The sequence below is a fragment of the Miniopterus schreibersii genome (genome assembly GCF_964146895.1).
Source record: "Miniopterus schreibersii genome assembly, chromosome: 1".
Lineage (NCBI taxonomy): Eukaryota > Metazoa > Chordata > Mammalia > Chiroptera > Miniopteridae > Miniopterus > Miniopterus schreibersii.
Genome location: NC_138101.1, coordinates 152,619,138 through 152,636,026, shown reverse-complemented (window position 1 = coordinate 152,636,026; position 16,889 = coordinate 152,619,138). Strand labels below are relative to the sequence as shown.

The following is a 16,889-nucleotide window of genomic DNA, read 5'->3' as shown; positions in this document are numbered from 1 at the left end:
CCCGTTCAGTGATATATTGAGTACTTGGTTGGTGTTGGATTCTGAACTGGCAGCAAATTTGAGTCTTAGAGCCAGAAAATTGTCTAGTCCAACTCCAACTGTCTCATTTTATTAACAAAATTCCAGGAACGTGAAATGACATGCTCCAGGTCACACTGTTATGAGTGGAGGTAGAATTCAAAAACAGATGTTCTGGATCCTATTAAGTGAACTTTATTCCAGTACAACTAACCTGACCCCCCCCCCCCACCAGAAACTCAGAAGTTCATCGCTATAATAAAATTATTGATACTCATTTTTGTTTAAATTAATACATACATTTGAGTGCTACACACAATGAGGAATTTTATTTCCCATTCAGAAATAGGACAGACAGGGTCTCCCTCATTACGTAGACTGTGGCATTAATAATTAATTATTAATAAATTAATAACTTGGGGTGTTTGAGTGTGTTTGAGCTATAAACCCTAGGCCTGAACTTACGATTTCTCCCTTAAACTACAAGTGATCATTGCTTTTTAAAACTCTTAGAAACCCTTGTTACCAGTTTCACTCAGCCATTTCCTAAGTACTCAGAGTAACTGCCTTGTGCCTCACTTTAGGCTAGAGATGCCCTTGCTTTTTTTATCAGCCTTACCAAGCAGCCCATTGCTCAAACACCCTGGATAACAGAGGAATTTCTGTATCTAAGAGGAATAAGTAGTGCTTTAAAAGATTTAGTAAACAATTAATACCTCTTTCTCATGCACATTTATCTTCCCCTAAATTAGTTGGGTAATCTAGCCACTCATCTCACCTCTAGAAGTTAGCTATAGACAAACATTTTTTTCCTTACACTCAATAATCAATAATTTTACCCTGTGAGATATATATACCCAAAAATGCTTAAATACAATAACTTCAATTATATACATTTGGTAAGAATACCAAAATAATAGTTACTCTTCATAGCATTTTGGAAAGTTTATTTCTTTATCAATTAAAAAAATATCATCCTTAAAGCAATTTATACTAGAAAATGTCATCCAGAACAAACTATTCCATGGCAGAGTACTACTACAGGAAGATATCAAAAACATACAAGTCAAATGTTAACTCATCTAGCTGAACTCATTCATAAAATGGTTATCACTTAGCTATAAAGAAGCATCAGATATTCTATTTAATTCTGGGCATCTCTATATGTTGTTTTTTCCCCCAGTTTCCAGACTATGCTGGAGACTGAAAGCAAGCCTGACGTCTGATACAGGATGTAGCTACTGCTATTCAAACAGAATCAAGAAGTCCTATCACTTGGTTATCTCAGTAGAGATATTTTTAAAATAGGGTAATATGTACAAAGCTCTTTAGCTAGATATGTTTTCCTGGTGAGACATCTGTCCAGAAAGAACCACTTTGTAAACTAAATTAGGAGTCTGTTCAAATGATGTCCTCTTTGTTTACAAATTTGTGTTATCACTTAAAGTACTTTCACTGATTATACCTCCATCTAACTTAAAATATATTGCAGTCTTTTGTGATCTGTGAGTATGACATTAGTCTTCTCCTTGAATTTAATGTGGTTTTCTTTTTTTCTTGTAAGCTTCTGGAAAATTTTTTATGTTTGTTTTTTAGCTGATTTCATACTGACTCATCCCAAGTAAGATTGGGAAGAGACCTAAATTATCAACAAGGGAGTGAGCCTCTTGGCCAGCATATTGAGCTAGTAGATTTGAACTCGGGACTTTCCACAAATCTGAGCCATGTTTTAGTCTTTCCTGACCTCTGCAAACTCTACATTATTTTAAAGGCGTGATTAAGATTTTTGTCTGAGTTTTATCTGCTACTACAGTGATTTATTCTGTTCAGTTGACCAATATTTCAAAATGTTATGTGTTTTTATTAATGATTTTCCTATTAATATCTACAATACTTCCCAAAAGTCCATACATATGATGAATGGGATCTATTTTTAAATCATATACAAGTCATTGTATTGAAAGCATTATTTGGGCTGCAGATTTTATTCACACTGTAAACGATATGGATTTTTAACAAGGGCTCTACATATACTACATACTGGCCTAGTTTGGAAAGACAAGTTGCTATTTGCAGAAGGAGATGGAGATTTTTTTGTCAGTGGTCATCCTCTTTTGGGGGTGAGGGCATATTTCTTAAAGTTGTTTGCTGCCTAGTGAGCCACCTTTAAGAGTTCATTCCATCTATTTGCAAATGAGTTGCAAAGGAAAGGTGGAATTTTTACAGGTTAACCAAAACCAAAATAGAGACTAGAGAGAGGTGAAGGGGCATAAGAATTGATGACCCTGTCAACACATTTTTTTTATACTAAATTCTTCTATAGAGTCATTGTCATGCAATCTTCTGGGTTTTCTCATTAGGTATCCTTTTTTTTTTTTTTTTTTTTAAAGTCCCTAGGCTCATGAATTTTATGTGGTTTTAAAACTACCGATTTCATATTTCTACAGTTGAACCGTTCATTTGTTTAGGATTAGAATTATACTCAGTAAACACAGGCCACATAGTCAGACACATCCATACAAAGTATATGGACTTCTCCCTCTATCTAGCTACCAAAGATATTACAAAGATATTTAGAAAACTGGCCTTTCAGTTGTCAATATTTTGAGTTGTGTGATGAGTAAATGGAAGAGCCCTACATCTTTCAGTGGTAGAACTGTCAAGAAGAGTTCATCGTTTTTGTCCCTCACCCCCCAAATACAGACTATTTCAGAATCCATTACAGAGGAAATAAACAGTTGATTTTAAGTTAAGGGTGAGCCTAGCAACCGTTTGCACTATATTGATGTCAAAAGTATCTCTCTGCCAAGCTCTAAAATGCATCTTCAAAAACTACTGAAAATATCCAAGAACTTTAGTGATGAGCTACAAATGGACTTTGGTATTGATAAATAAAAGTCAATATGTATAGTGAAAGGACAACTTACTGTGATAAATGGGCCCACCATCTGTAAAGATCAAATTATTGACTATCTAGGGCTAGGAAAAACCTGTCTATAACTAACTTCTACAGGTGAGAAGAATTAGCCACAACAGCAATTCAGAAAAAGCTCAAAGAGAATTCATTAAAAATATATACAAAAGTAGGCAGCAGCATTCTGTTAAATATATTTGTGGCACTAGGCTAATATATTTCTTTGGTCATAACGGCCAGGATCACAACTTTTTCTTTTGCCTGAATGAGCTCCCATTGGGCTAGGTTTTCCCCTCAAGAAGGTCTAATTCAAATTTCACTTCTGGACCACCCTCTTGCAGGGGAATCGCCTCTGCCTTCCTAAAAACCATAGCACTCTTGAAATATTCTCTTTAATGCTCCCACTAGTTACTTTTAATTATACCTCAACTAGATCACAAGTTGTACGAGGGCACCTGAGAAGTGCCTTTGCTTTGTTGCCCCTCACATTGTCTAGCAAGGAGCTCTATCCATAATAAGCACTAAATCAATACTTGTTGATTTCATCGTTTTTGAAATGATTCATTAGAGAAGCCTTGGTCACACATCATGTCAGAGTTTAACGATGAAACATCACAGGAAACACCCAAAAGAACAATTGCAAAGATTAGCCTCTCAAAAAAGAAAAAGAAAAAAAGGAGAATGGCAGTAATTAACCTTTCTAAGGCCGGTTGTTCCCAATGGACGGAATGCAGGTATTCCTTTTGCAGTAAACTTAATTGGTTACTCTATAAGTTACCAGTAAAAATGGCAAATCTTTTACCATCTCAAATTTGAAAGCTAAAGTGTAACTAAGCAAAATATCTGAAGAATAGCCCTCATTCCACTCTCCTACCCCCACACAATCCGCGCCCTTCAACATCAGTGCTGAAGACAAAAATAGCTGCATGGCTCCCACTCATGTGAGTTTAATGAAGATGGTGTAGCTAAAAACTACATCTAACCTTCTGGCTTTCTTGAGAGGTTTGGGGTGTTTGTTCACCCTGGGCCACTTTATTGCCACTATAAGGGGTTGCAGGTATTTACTTTGCTGTTCTAATGCCATGCCCTCTTCCCCTTTGAGGCCCCTGTGTCTAGAACAGGGTCTCGTTGGAGGAATGAACAAATGAATGGGTGAACATTTGGAATTATGAAAGAACAATGCGTGAGATAAGTGCTATGCGTTTGTTCAAATAAACACAGGTTCTACCTCATTGGCTCTTAGTAATAGATTTCACTCTAGGATTAATTCCCTATTATAAATACCAAGATAAATATTTCAGAAAATTAACAAAATGCATAGAATTAAAGAATTATTAAAACAGGCCAAGAAATTTTGACCAGTGTCCTAGTATTCTGAAATTTTGATGCGTTTAATTATCCCAATGAAACACTTCACAAAAATATTTGGATTCTAAAACAATCTGTAAGTATGATCTAAACTAAGGAAAATTAAATGAAAGGCAGCTTCACCAATAACTACTTAGGCCCTATGTGTCCTGTTTCTCCTTCCAAGGCATAGAATAACCCAGACCACCATTTTACAAATAAGCATCCTTTGTCTCAAGCGGGCCTAAACAAGAGACTGAATGGATCAGTTGACAATAGTTCAAAGCACATATCCTCTTGGCTCAGGCGGATGCCTGGCATGGTACCTCTGCCTCATTCATTTCTTCATTCATTCATTCCACAAATCCTTCAAGAGTACCTTCTATGGCCCAGGGCATATAGAGGTCAATAAAACAGACATGGTACCTACTTTCATTTTTTTGTTTTCCAGAAAATTCAAATATACAACATGAAAAGTTGGGTTTATTTATTTCAAAGTCAGAGTTTCCTATATTTTTTTCTCATATTCCAAAACAAGAGGTTTTAGAGATGCAGGGAATCCAAGCTCGCACTTCATGGCACCGAGAGTACTGTCCATTCCGAGAGGGGTGCTGAAAGTGTCTGAAGAGACTGTTTGAACCAGACGCTACTAGTCTCCTTGAAAGCGTGCATATGCGAGCCGCAGGTTGTGATTGCCAAGGCTATGCCCACTGCATGGAAACGAGACGAGGAGGTGGGAGGTGGGAGGTGGGAGGTGGGAGCCCTACTAAAGCTGCCTCTGGCCTGGGCAGCTCCCCTTGCGTCGCTGAGGGAATGTGGGAAGTAACACAGGCCTCAGCCTCTGCGTTGGCTCTCTCATCTCTCACGGAGGGCTGGGAACGGTGTCCCAGCTCGCTCTCCTGTGCGAGCAAACATATCATTTCATGCATGACTTATAAATATATATTTTCTTTTATTGCCTTTATGGCTTATAAATGTCATGTGTGTTACCGAGACCTGAGGAGACAGTAGTAGTGTTTACCACAGCAATTTGTGAGAGGCAAAATTCCCAATGTAGTCAATAATATACATATTTATATCGTTTGACTTCAGACAAGTAAGCATGACAATTTTATTGTTGCAGGCTGGCTTCGTTTCGTTATCCACCGGGTTTTTCTCATGAAGTCAATGTCCACTTTTCCTGAGAAAGGATTCTGTGAATAAATGCAATATGGAAATATGTTCCTTATGGAGATGATTTAGACCAGTATTACAACTTGTGGGAAAATGTGGAAACTTGAGTCTGTGTTTTCTCTAATGGAACCAGCGGTTGTAATGTGCTTATAGGAAATTTTATATTCCTGTGATAGCTTCTGTTTCTGTTCATAATTCCTACTCAGAAAATAATGCCTCATGACAAGTTTTCTGGAGACCTACCGTGGAAAACACCAGCCCTCTTTATTATCATTCGCAGTGTATTCGTGCTGTATTTTAAAACTTATTTTTATAGGGCATTGTTTAGCTTGTTGGTACCATAGTTTGAACTTGATGGAGAACCAAAATGCGTGAAAAGTGTTCCTCGGTGGTGATCTGTGTGACAAAAGGAACCATTGCACCAGCCAAGCGCTGGTCTTTCTAATTGACTCGCCTGATGTCCCTCTCTCTGTGTCCTGTTGCCTTTAATTGACTATATTGTTTTAGATTTATGCATTAAAAATACGATTTCGACTTTGAAGGGATCACTTTGTTACTTTGTAGCTTTTAAGCTGATGCCATGAACTTATTTTTCTCCTAAGATAAAGTCTCATCTATAGATTTTTCAACTAATTACATGTCTGCCAATACATACTTAGAGGATACATTTTATTTCAATTTATTGTTTGTGTTTACATCGTGTGTCCCTGGAAACTGCTGTGGAACTGAAAGGAAATGTTTTAATGGTGTTTATTACTACTTTTTCATCATTCTCTCTCTCTCTCTTTCTCTCTCTCTCTCTTTAATAGCTTCAGCCAGTCTGGTCAAGCATGACAGCGACTCAAACTCGGCAAACTTCCAAGACACCGAGGACATGCCTGACAGATGTGTCGTGAAAGAGTCTGAGAGTCCAGGTGAAAGCCATTTAAAAATAGTCAAGTATAAAATGATAAATTTGACACAGCTTTGGGGTCCTTGGAAGGGGGTGGGGAGAGAGGACATTGTAATGCTGTTTTCTCTTAGCAGCTGCACTGTCAAATTAATGGTCACCTCCAGGGGTCACGGTGTGGAGCTGTTATCTTTTCCTCTTTCATCAAGAATTCAGTTGGAGGAAGTACAAAGGCTTTATGACTGAAAAGGGAAGCTGACACTATTAGTTCATTATCATCAATTTTAGGCTAACCTGGTTAATAGAGGCAGAGATTGGAAACTGAAGAAATGGCAATGTTTTAAATATTTCAAATAATGGGATCAAGAGGAAATGGAAAATCAGAGACAAAAGAGGTGCAACTTGTCATTATTACAATCTATTTACCTTTCTAAATACAAACAGGACTCCACCTGGGATGAGAGGATTTTAGCATAACAGTGACGGACTAATGGATGTTGTCAACTGTTTAGAAAAAACAAACAAAAAAGAAAATAATAACCTTGCCTCACACAATAAAATTTACCCAATGTCCAAGTTTCTTCCGTTTGTATCTTCTTTGTAGAAAGAATAGACAGAAATGTACTGGGAAAATATGGCCAGAAACAGTGCAGCATGGATTTTTGTTTCTGTTTTTTGTTGTCTTTTGAAGCATGCCTAGTCTTAACAACTAATTAACTAAAAGAAAAAAATACATATCTTGAAAGTTGAATGGCGTTCCTGAATCACTACAGACCCAAAAGGTGCTAAAAGGCACCTTTTTATCATGAATGAAAGAGTTAACTCCCTTCCCCCACCAAACCTTTCCCTGCCCTGTTCCCGGCCACTGTGCACCCTCTCCCGCCTCGCACCTTTGTGTGCTGATCCATGTATCAGATTGTTGATTCATCCTCTCTGTGGCCTGTCAGCTTAGTTAAGAGATTTCCAAATCTTGTAGCCTTCGCTGACAGGGGGCAGCTGCAAACAGTCCCCTGATCCTTCCCCGAGGAGAGCTACTGAGATTTAATTTTCAGTGAAAGGTGCAGCCTGCAATCTATGTCAGGTCCCCTAAGTCATCTCGGAACCCCAATAGGCCCAGTGGCGCTGGCATTGTATTTCAGTCCCCTCCGAGCACGAAGATTCCTCAGAAGATGGGCTGCTGCTGTGTGTTCGCAGCCACGCTTCTGCTTTCCCGCAAAACGGAGAAATGGCATCTTTAGCAATGACAGGAATTTTTAATCAGCACATCAAACCCATCCCCTGCCGTGACATCCGAAAGACAAGTGATCAGTTCCACTCTAAAAGGGAGAGGATACTGGTAGCATTGAATTTCTAAAATAAAGTTAATTTCAAATTACTTTTTGTTTTGACTCAAATTGCCTAATTTTGACTAGGTTTTTTAAACTGTCTCAATAATTAGTGTTTTATCAACCATTTTGTCAGGCAGTTAAATCCATGAGCTATGTCTTTGCCTAAGTGTTCTTTGCCTTGGCAAGAATAGATGGACTTTATACCCTTTCAAAACTTGAATAGATTCCTATCCTCCCTCAATATGAAATTGTAGTGAGATTGAAATATAACATAGTCAAGTCTGATTGATATAAACAAAAGGATTTATCAAAACAGAAAGATTCATTAGAAAATATAGGTGCTGAGAAAGGATCTTAACTTAAAAAGTGAGTTGTGTTCTATACATCGGACATCATTAAACTGGTAATAAAGAATGAATTACTCTGGCTTTTTCCTCTGTCCATTCCTGCATTTTAAGACATCTTGCCTTATAGGCCTGGAAACCTCTGGAGAGTTCACTACTGGTCTCACTGCCTTCCACTGAGAATTTGTGGCTTGGTTGTCATGGAGACATCGTATTTCTCCAAGAATTTCTCATATTGATCCGTGGCCAGGCGTAAATGGCCAAGCAAGTGTGAGGAATAAAGGGGGCTGGGCAGTCCTATAAAATGACCAGGGTTGGAAATAAGCTCATTGCAAACACTTAGGTAAAAAGAAAGAAGCAGTTTTATTTTGTTTCAGGATTTCTTTCTGCACTTTGGGCCATTGTCTTCTTTCACTATGAACTGAAAGAAACTTGTTAGTCACTTGTCATGTCAGATCTTTGGTGCTTGTCCTGACACAGCTGTCAGCCTTCCAGCTCTGTGCAGTTCAGGGACACACAACAAAGAGGCAATGACATGAATTATTTATTGCTCCTCGTGTGGATAAAATTCTGTGATAAGAAATTAAGACACTTCTGACAGAGGTGCTTGTTTAGTAAGAAAGATTTTGATGAAAGAGTGCATTTTTCTGAAGTATGAACATTTGAGAGGCAAAATTCTTAAAACTGAGCATGAAGGAAGATATGTGAAATTGGTGGCATATAAGGACTTTCTTGAACTGTGAAAATATGACTATCTACTTCTCAATGTCAGATATTAACTTCAAAATAATAAGTCACTCAAATATAAGGGCCCCAAAACTACAAATATTAATTTGGTGGTTTAGTTATCTCTATTTACTATGTACAAGGGGTGTTTCTCTGGAAACTATGTTTAACCACCTTTGAGGAAGGGAAAAATACACACACAAAATTTGGGAGTTTTAAGTCATAAGCTTTGGGAAAATGTCTTTAAACCAGTACATGTGCTTCAGTGGCTAAGTTTATCATTGCATTAGTGTATTAGTTAATCCTTGTATAGAAGGCAGTGAATTTAAATCATGAAAGCATCATTCTTACCATTTTCACCTAGAATATTATCACTCATTTAAAACCCCTTTTATCGTTTTCGTGTACATGCCAAATCCCCCAGTTACAAAGTTGAATGTGGTCAGTCTTTGAGCTTTAATGGATATTGACCTTATATAGTTTTATCTCTGCAATTCTAAATGACTAATACATTTATTACATCATTTCTAATGAATAGACCAGCAGTTTGAACAGCACATAGAACATGAAAACAAAAAATCATTTTCCCATTCAAGCACCGTTGAAGAAGATTGTCTCATATATTGTTCTTTTTTTCAAATAAAGTCTTCTCTTTGTGAATCCTCTAAACATCATTTTACTTTCGTTCTTCTAGCTTCATCTTGCTGATGCTAACTCGTTTGCACGTGGAGTGCAAAGGGGCACCGGAGCACAGGAAAACTAAAATAGCTTTTTTTTAAAGTGAAGTTGAAGTTTTTTCAAACACTGATAGAACATTTTAAAATGTGATTATTAAAATCGAATTTTTAGAATTTATATAAAACGGTAAGATTGACTTCGTAAATTGATAATATTTGAATACAATGGGTTTTGAGCTTCGCCTGTAGAGCTTTATGTTTCCGTCGACATCCCTGCTCTCGGGCAGTGGAGAGACCGGGCGGCCGTTGTAATGGGCTGGGGCGCGCGCGTGGGTCACAGAGAGGCCCGGGCGGTGCGCGCGGGCTCCCGAGCGCTCTGCCTGCTCCGCGCGCCGCCGAGATCCCTTTATTGTTCAGGCCGTATGCCCAGGTGAGTGCCTGCAGTCCATGAAGCTGGCGAAGCAACTTTAGACCAGAGCTCTTTTGTTACTCTGACCCTGCTAGTGAACCTGGAGGCCTCGCCTGATAGGCCCAGGTCTCCCTCAGCTGTGTCTTTCCTTTGGAATAATTCATTAGCAAAGAGTTTTGCCCCACAGGTGAATCCCAGACTGAAGTTTCTGGCTTAGGCTCTGAAGTCTGCTTTCTTCTTCCCTGGCGTTTATACATTCCTGAAACCTGTGGGAATAACTTTGATGTCTGGTAATAGAGGCACTGAGACAACATCGTGAACTTGCAGCTCCCTTTTTTGAGATTTTGGGGCCATTAGGCTTTCTTTCTTTGGCTCTTTAAGGGCCTGATCGCTTCTGAATCTGAAAGATGCTATCACAACAATAGTTCAGTTCAGTCCCTTGCTGGTTAACTTCTTGTTAACTGTTTCATGCAGCGATTAAAGCTGGATTCCCATTCTCTAGGATATAATAAAAAGTCTTTCTTGCCCCTCATCTTTGCACTCATGATGATAAAAATTTAGTGCGACATTCACAATTCTTATCTAAGTGTTAATGAGAGACCTTGAGCTTTTATCACCTTATTGGTTGGAAAATTAAGAATTTCACTTCCTAGTGCACTAGGGACAGTACACATAAAAATAGCTTCAGTTGAAAATAATAGTGACAGGTGAGAGCTTGAAACTACAAAAAAGGCATTCAAATAAGCATTTTCACGTCATTCTGAAGGAATTTATAATCAGTATGCATTCTGCTGTTAATAGAACATTTTAGTCGTTTTTATATAGCACGTTACATGTGTAGATCTCTATACATCATTGTCGATCAATATTATATTTGCATGAATCTGATGAACAAAACTAGATTTCTCACAGTTTCCAGGGGATACTACACTGTGAAAAGCTAAGGTGGTTTTTTTTTTCTTTTACTATTCTGGCTCATGAATCACCAGCAAAAATCAGGTAACAGAAAGTAGGACAGATTCAGGACTGGAGTGTTGGAGATGGCTGATGATGATGCATGAAGCAGAAAAAATGTGGAATGTGTGAGCAGCCCATCAATCATAGCCATCGAGAACACACTTCTTATGGTTACTGCTAAAAAAAATGTTCTAGAAGGTGTAAGAACAATTTCAGTAGTAAAAAAACATGGAAACTCTTTCTAGTTGTTTTTAACAATATCAGTATTTTTTAAAAATTTACCCAAAGGGAAAAATTTAAGCATCACCTAATAACTTTTAAATTATGTAAAATTCTAGGCTAATATATTATTATATATAGTACATATTATACAATACTGAATACTGCTTTAACTAAACCAAATAATCAGGTGTTCGAGTTTTGCCAGTAGGAGTGGGAGTTACTATGTATAGTCACATCATTAATGTAAATGTGTTTAGAAGTAGTTAACTAAGGCACAATTCTCCAATTAGTTTAACAATCAAATTAATTTAAAGCAAGTGATACTTCGTAGACTATAATAACAATCATCCAAGTAGTCTGAGAAATAAATGTGAGGTTTTTAAATTCTATAATTCAAATCATATTTCAACTAACATTTAAACATTTGACTCTTAAACTGCTGCTGTGGGTTTCCCTAAAAAATAATTCAGCTCCTTGAAATTTATGAAAATTTACTAATTTCAAACCTAGTTTCTTGTGAAAACTTTCAGTTTTCTTGGCAATCAAAAAAAAAAAGCCTATATTAATAATGTGTGCAATTAAAATATATTTACTTGGGGCCTGGTTTATAAGACAATAATATTTTATTATATTAACATATTTTATTTCAAGATAGAAAAAAATGCAGAAATTATAAGTCCTCCCTCCCTCCCTCCCTCCCTCCCTCCCTTCCTTCCCTCCCTCCCTCCCTTCCCTCCCTCCCTCCCTTCCTCCCTTCCTCCCTTCCCTCCCTCCCTCCCTCCCTCCTTCCTTCCTTCCTTCCTTCCTTCCTCCCTCCCTCCCTCCCTTCCTCCCTTCCCTCCCTCCCTCCCTCCTTCCTTCCTTCCTTCCTTCCTTCCTTCCTTCCTTCCTTCCTTCCTTCCTTCCTCCCTCCCTCCCTCCCTTCCCTCCCTCCCTCCCTCCCTCCCTCCCTCCCTCCCTCCTTCCTTCCTTCCTCCCTTCCTCCCTCCCTCCCTCCCTCCCTCCCTCCCTCCCTTTTATTTCTTTCCTCAGTTCTTCTTTCCTTTCATCCTCCCTTCTCTCCCTCCTTTCCTCTCTCCCTTTCTCCCTCCTTTCCTCTCTCCCTTTCTTCCTCCTTCCTTTCTTCCTTTCTTCCTTTCTTTCTTTCTTCCTTTCTTCCTTCCTTCCTTCCTTCCTTCCTTCCTTCCTTCCTTCCTTCCTTCCTTCCTTCCTTCCTTCCTTCCTTCCTTCCTTCCTTCCTTCCTTCCTTTCTTTCTTTCTTTCTTTCTTTCTTTCTTTCTTTCTTTCTTTCTTTCTATTTCATCATATAATGAAAAATAATCTGTTTTGTTTCTAGGTGAGCCAAGGCATCGCTCCTGGATAGCAAAGATGTGCTTCTGCAAGCTGTGCTGAATGAAGCCTCATCTATAGGAATTGGATTTGGACAAATTAAGAAACTCAAAACATGCCATTTGTTTATCGTTGTATGTGCGCTATGCTGTTATTGATCAAGATATTAGGCTGTAGTAGATTTGCTAATACTTTAGCCAGAGTATTTGAAAGTGTAATTACTAATAGAAAACATCCAAATTTACCTAATTTTAGAAAATCATTGTCTAATTTATCCTTTACTCCTGTTTTTTACTTTTATTTTAATATTTTCAACAAGGAATGCTAGCCCACAGACAGACATTTAACACCATTTTAGATTTTCTTCCGTCTTTTCAGTTCCTGAATTATATAATAAACAACATTAAAACCACATTGCTTTTAAACAATATAACACACAATGCTTTTTAAATTTAATGTTACTTCAATGTATTTAATCTAAAAACCTTACCAAATTTGTTTGATCTGTTAGGTTAGGACATTTTGTTTTAGTAGATGCTTTAATTCAGATCAATCACCCTGCAGTAAATCTAATCCCTAAGGATGAAGTGTTGTCAACAAATAGCCAGTTCCATTTAGTCATCAATTAGCCCAAATAAGTGATACAGAGTATAATAGGGACCAATCTTGTGCAGTTAAGTTAATTCGGATTTCTAATAACATGGGAGCTAATGTCTTTAGCTAAAGGTTGATCTTCTTGGCCATACAGATATGAATTAGGGAAGATAACCCTGCTTACAGCACATCACAATTGTCCTTATAAAGTATAAACTCTTGTAGTTCTTTTCCCAGAAAGAAGCTTGACTAGCACGAATTCTTAAACTAAAATATGCAAAGCAATATAAATAGGAATGGACATAAAGTGCTCATCTATTAAGGCCCTTAGTGATCTGATTTATTTGCTGTGATTTATATTGTATATTATTCCCTTTTCAAAGAAGAATAAAAACAAGTTTAAACCATTGCCAAATTTAGCATGTTTTTAGGTCTTAGGAAACCAATACTGAAACCTTGATGAATATTTTATGATGTCACTAGCTATGGGAAATTAGAACTGACATAATCCTGACATTACTAAAAGAGACTTTTAAGATTTTTGGCATCATTTTATAGTTGCTAAAATTAATAATTCATATCACATGGCTAATTAAAATATTTTATCAATATGAATTTTGGAGACCAACACCATTAGCTATCAAAAATAGTCCTAAAAATGTGAGTTTTAGAGATATACATTTTAAAAAATTCCCTAATATCCATGTGTGAGTTGTTTATTAAACAATCTAGTCTCTTTAAAAATGCCTTTTTTATATTGACTTATGTTCAACATTTCAGTAATGTCTGTTGTAAAGAGAACTTAAAATAGCAAGTTGTCAGACAATTAATTGGATCAACCACATGGTGACCCCAACCACAACTAGAAACTCAAAACTTGATTCCATGTTTGTGCTTTTTGGTGGCCTAGCCTTAAGTAACCAGTAGAGAAATTGGATTGGTGAACAACAGTGTTTATACCCAGAGTCTTCCTTGTCATAATAAATAAGTCATTAAAAATTATCTTGTTCCTCTTTATTGACAATAATCTTGGTGATATCTATGATTACATATTTGCCTCCAAAAAACCACCATATTTTCAAATTTGCAGGTGGGAATTCTCTTATTCACTGTAAGTTACACACTGGCTATACTGCCGAGGAAAGAATCTGGAAAGAACGTAGGTTCCAGGGCCCAGGCTCCACTGCCATGTGTCCAGGCAGCGTGTCCTTGCTGTGCTGCTCAGGCCTTACTTCCCCGGCCCTGTAGAGAGCTCCTCCCAGGGCCTGTGCAAAGGCACTCCACAGGATGGTTATGGAAAGCAATCTGAACACGGCAAAGTACTTCAAATATAAGGTAAAATGTATAGCATTATAAACACACAACTACAGGGGTGACCTTAGGCCTGAAACAGTCTATTGCTATTTTAGAAGGTAAGTTAAGTCTACTTTGAACATGTCACATTAGAAAAATGATAAGAAAACACTTTGCTAAATATTAACATTCTATCTCGATGCTAGTATTTGGGGGTGATTTTTATTTCCTTGTACATTTTTCTTCAATGTTCTGGTTCTTTTTAAAACCTTTTATAATTACTCAAGTGAGTAATTACTCAAAAATAATGTTTCTCTTCAATCTTTGGAGGGCACATTATAATAATTGAATTTTAAAAAAATAAGTTTTATGCCAAGTGTTTAAAGTGAAAGCTCAGAATACATTAATCCAATTGATTTTTAAAGTCTTATTTTTACAGAGGGGACCATTCATGTCATTTTAAAATTTTTATATTGCTTACATTTTGATTAACATGTACAGTTATGTAAAAGCAGTGCTATATACCCTTTGATTCTCTACAAAATGTTGTTCTACCTGTAAAGTGCCCAAAGTTGTGTCTAGTCATGTAAGAAAGTCATTGCTTTGTAAATGTGTCCACAGCATTGTAAAATACTTTCAAGATGACATGTAACCAAAAAGCTGCAAAGTTAAAGCTTTCTGGAGTAGCTGTCTTCCTGATGAAGTTCCATGGCTTCATGGACAGTCGGTGGTTCCCAGACCACTCGGCTGGGATTTCGTCAACAAGGACATGACAGATGGCATGAAGGAAAATACATGCACTGGGATTAAACAAAGTTTCCCAGTAAGAGCATGGCAGGGCAGGGGCTCGGAGGAGGCCTCTCCTGGCACAACTCACTCCTCTCACCCTCACTCCAAACTTCTCAGATCCCATCTTTATTTAAAATTTTGACATCATGGGTTTTTTTGCATTTATTTGGTTTTCATTAACACACTACTAATTGGAAAGGCAGCAGTGATTTTTTTTTTTTTACTTAAAGATACAAGGTTTTTATAATTAGTACAGATTTAGTACAACACTGTACCTAAATCCGCAAAGTGCCATATGCCTGCAAAATGCCAATATTCATAACATTATGCAGTAGCAATAATTGGTTGGTACATGCTCACAAAGCCTATTATTTATTCACTTAACAATTATTTTAATTGCTAGTATCTGTAAAGTCATCAATCAGCTTTTCGATCTTGAGTGTGTTTTCTAGGGAGAAGGTGTTTTCACACAGCCTCAGTAACAGCATCATGGCCTCGGATGATGCCATCTTGGATAAAAGGACAGTCTATGACGTGTTCTTGACATATCGCAAGTTTTCTTTAGACTTTTAAAGAGATTTTCTGTTAATTCTGCAGAGGCAACCACATTTCCTATCAGAAGTAACCTCTTTTATCTATATCCAAAGAATTCTTACATTTATCTTATCTTCCTTTACATCAATTTATAGTTATCAACTAAGGAAACATTCTTTAATTTAGTTTTTCCTTTTGTATTTTAGAGCCTGCCAGGAAAACAAACAACAACAAAACCCCTATAGCACAGGGACATTAAGAGCCTTCATTTCTCCCTGAGCGTCATAGCCGCAGGGATCAAGTTACACTTAGGACTGTTTTTATGATAAGGAAGATTTTCTTAGATCAGCCCCTATTTCAAATAATCGGTGTTTTCCCACCAATCTAAGCAAAACCATTTGGTCCAATTTCTGCAAGAACTTGAGCCAGGAAGTGAGGTGAAAATTACAAATAGTCTCATTTCTACTGTCATTGGGATAGTCAAATCACAGAAAGGAATTTGGGGGCTGGCAAAGTGTGTTTTCACAGAACACACACTGCAGCGCTGGCCGTCCGGAAAGGCGCTGGGCTTGGTAGCCTCCCTGCCATGTAGGGGGCAGCAACGCTCAAGGCTAGAAATCTTCTTTCCTATTCTCTTAGCTCTACCCCAAGGCGTATTCTTACAAAAAGTCTTTGTGGAAGAGAAAAGCTTTAAAGTGTAGAGACAAATTTCTCCATGTCCTCACATATCTCTAAAGTACTATTTTAAGGTTGTGCTAGAGCGGTTCCCATGATGTGAAAACATTCATCAGGCCCCTTAATACAGAAGTCATATTCTGCTCTCGTCCACGGCGCTAGTATTAGGTTTCTGCTGCTTTATTTACTAGGATCTTACTTCTTTACCGTTTCTCAGACTAAAGCCTGTTTCTAATGAAAAGGGAAGAAAACTCTGCTTCAAACCACTACCACCTGGGAAATAGCGAAAGTCAGTCCCTTTATTCTGAACAACTAAGAAGCCAGGGTATTTAGGAAACGTGGACAGGTTTTCTTTAGCCTCCCAAATGGAGCCGTTTTCTCTGATTGCCCTAACGAGGGGCGACTGCGTTCAGTTAGCTCTGTGTGCAAGTCAAATGAAGCCCCCGCAGGGAGGCCCCCGACGCCCGCGAGTGCAGCGCGAGACAGCCCGGACCGGGGCTGAAGGCCGAGGGCGCTGAGCTGTCCCGCGGGCCTGGGGCCCTGCCTCAGGAAGCCACGGCGCCGCCCCCGGGCAGGGCGAAACCGGAGGCGCATCTTCGTGGAAATAAATTTGTCCTTCCTTAGGATGGGAAACCGAGGAGCATAAGCTTTCCTCCAGTTCCTGGCATTTT

The 16,889-nt window shown here is 38.1% G+C and overlaps 1 protein-coding gene across 1 annotated transcript in view; it reads left to right on the top strand.

Annotated features, from left to right (window-relative positions):
- Positions 1 to 13,949, top strand: part of WDR72 (WD repeat domain 72) — a 197,279-nt gene extending 183,330 nt beyond the window's left edge. The window contains exons 19-20 of the mRNA XM_081136486.1: positions 6,262 to 6,366; positions 12,341 to 13,949. Coding sequence (XP_080992612.1) covers positions 6,262 to 6,366; positions 12,341 to 12,396 — 161 coding nt within the window. The 3' untranslated portion in view covers positions 12,397 to 13,949. The remainder of the gene's footprint in view (positions 1 to 6,261; positions 6,367 to 12,340) is intronic.
- Positions 13,950 to 16,889: the final 2,940 nt, after the last annotated feature.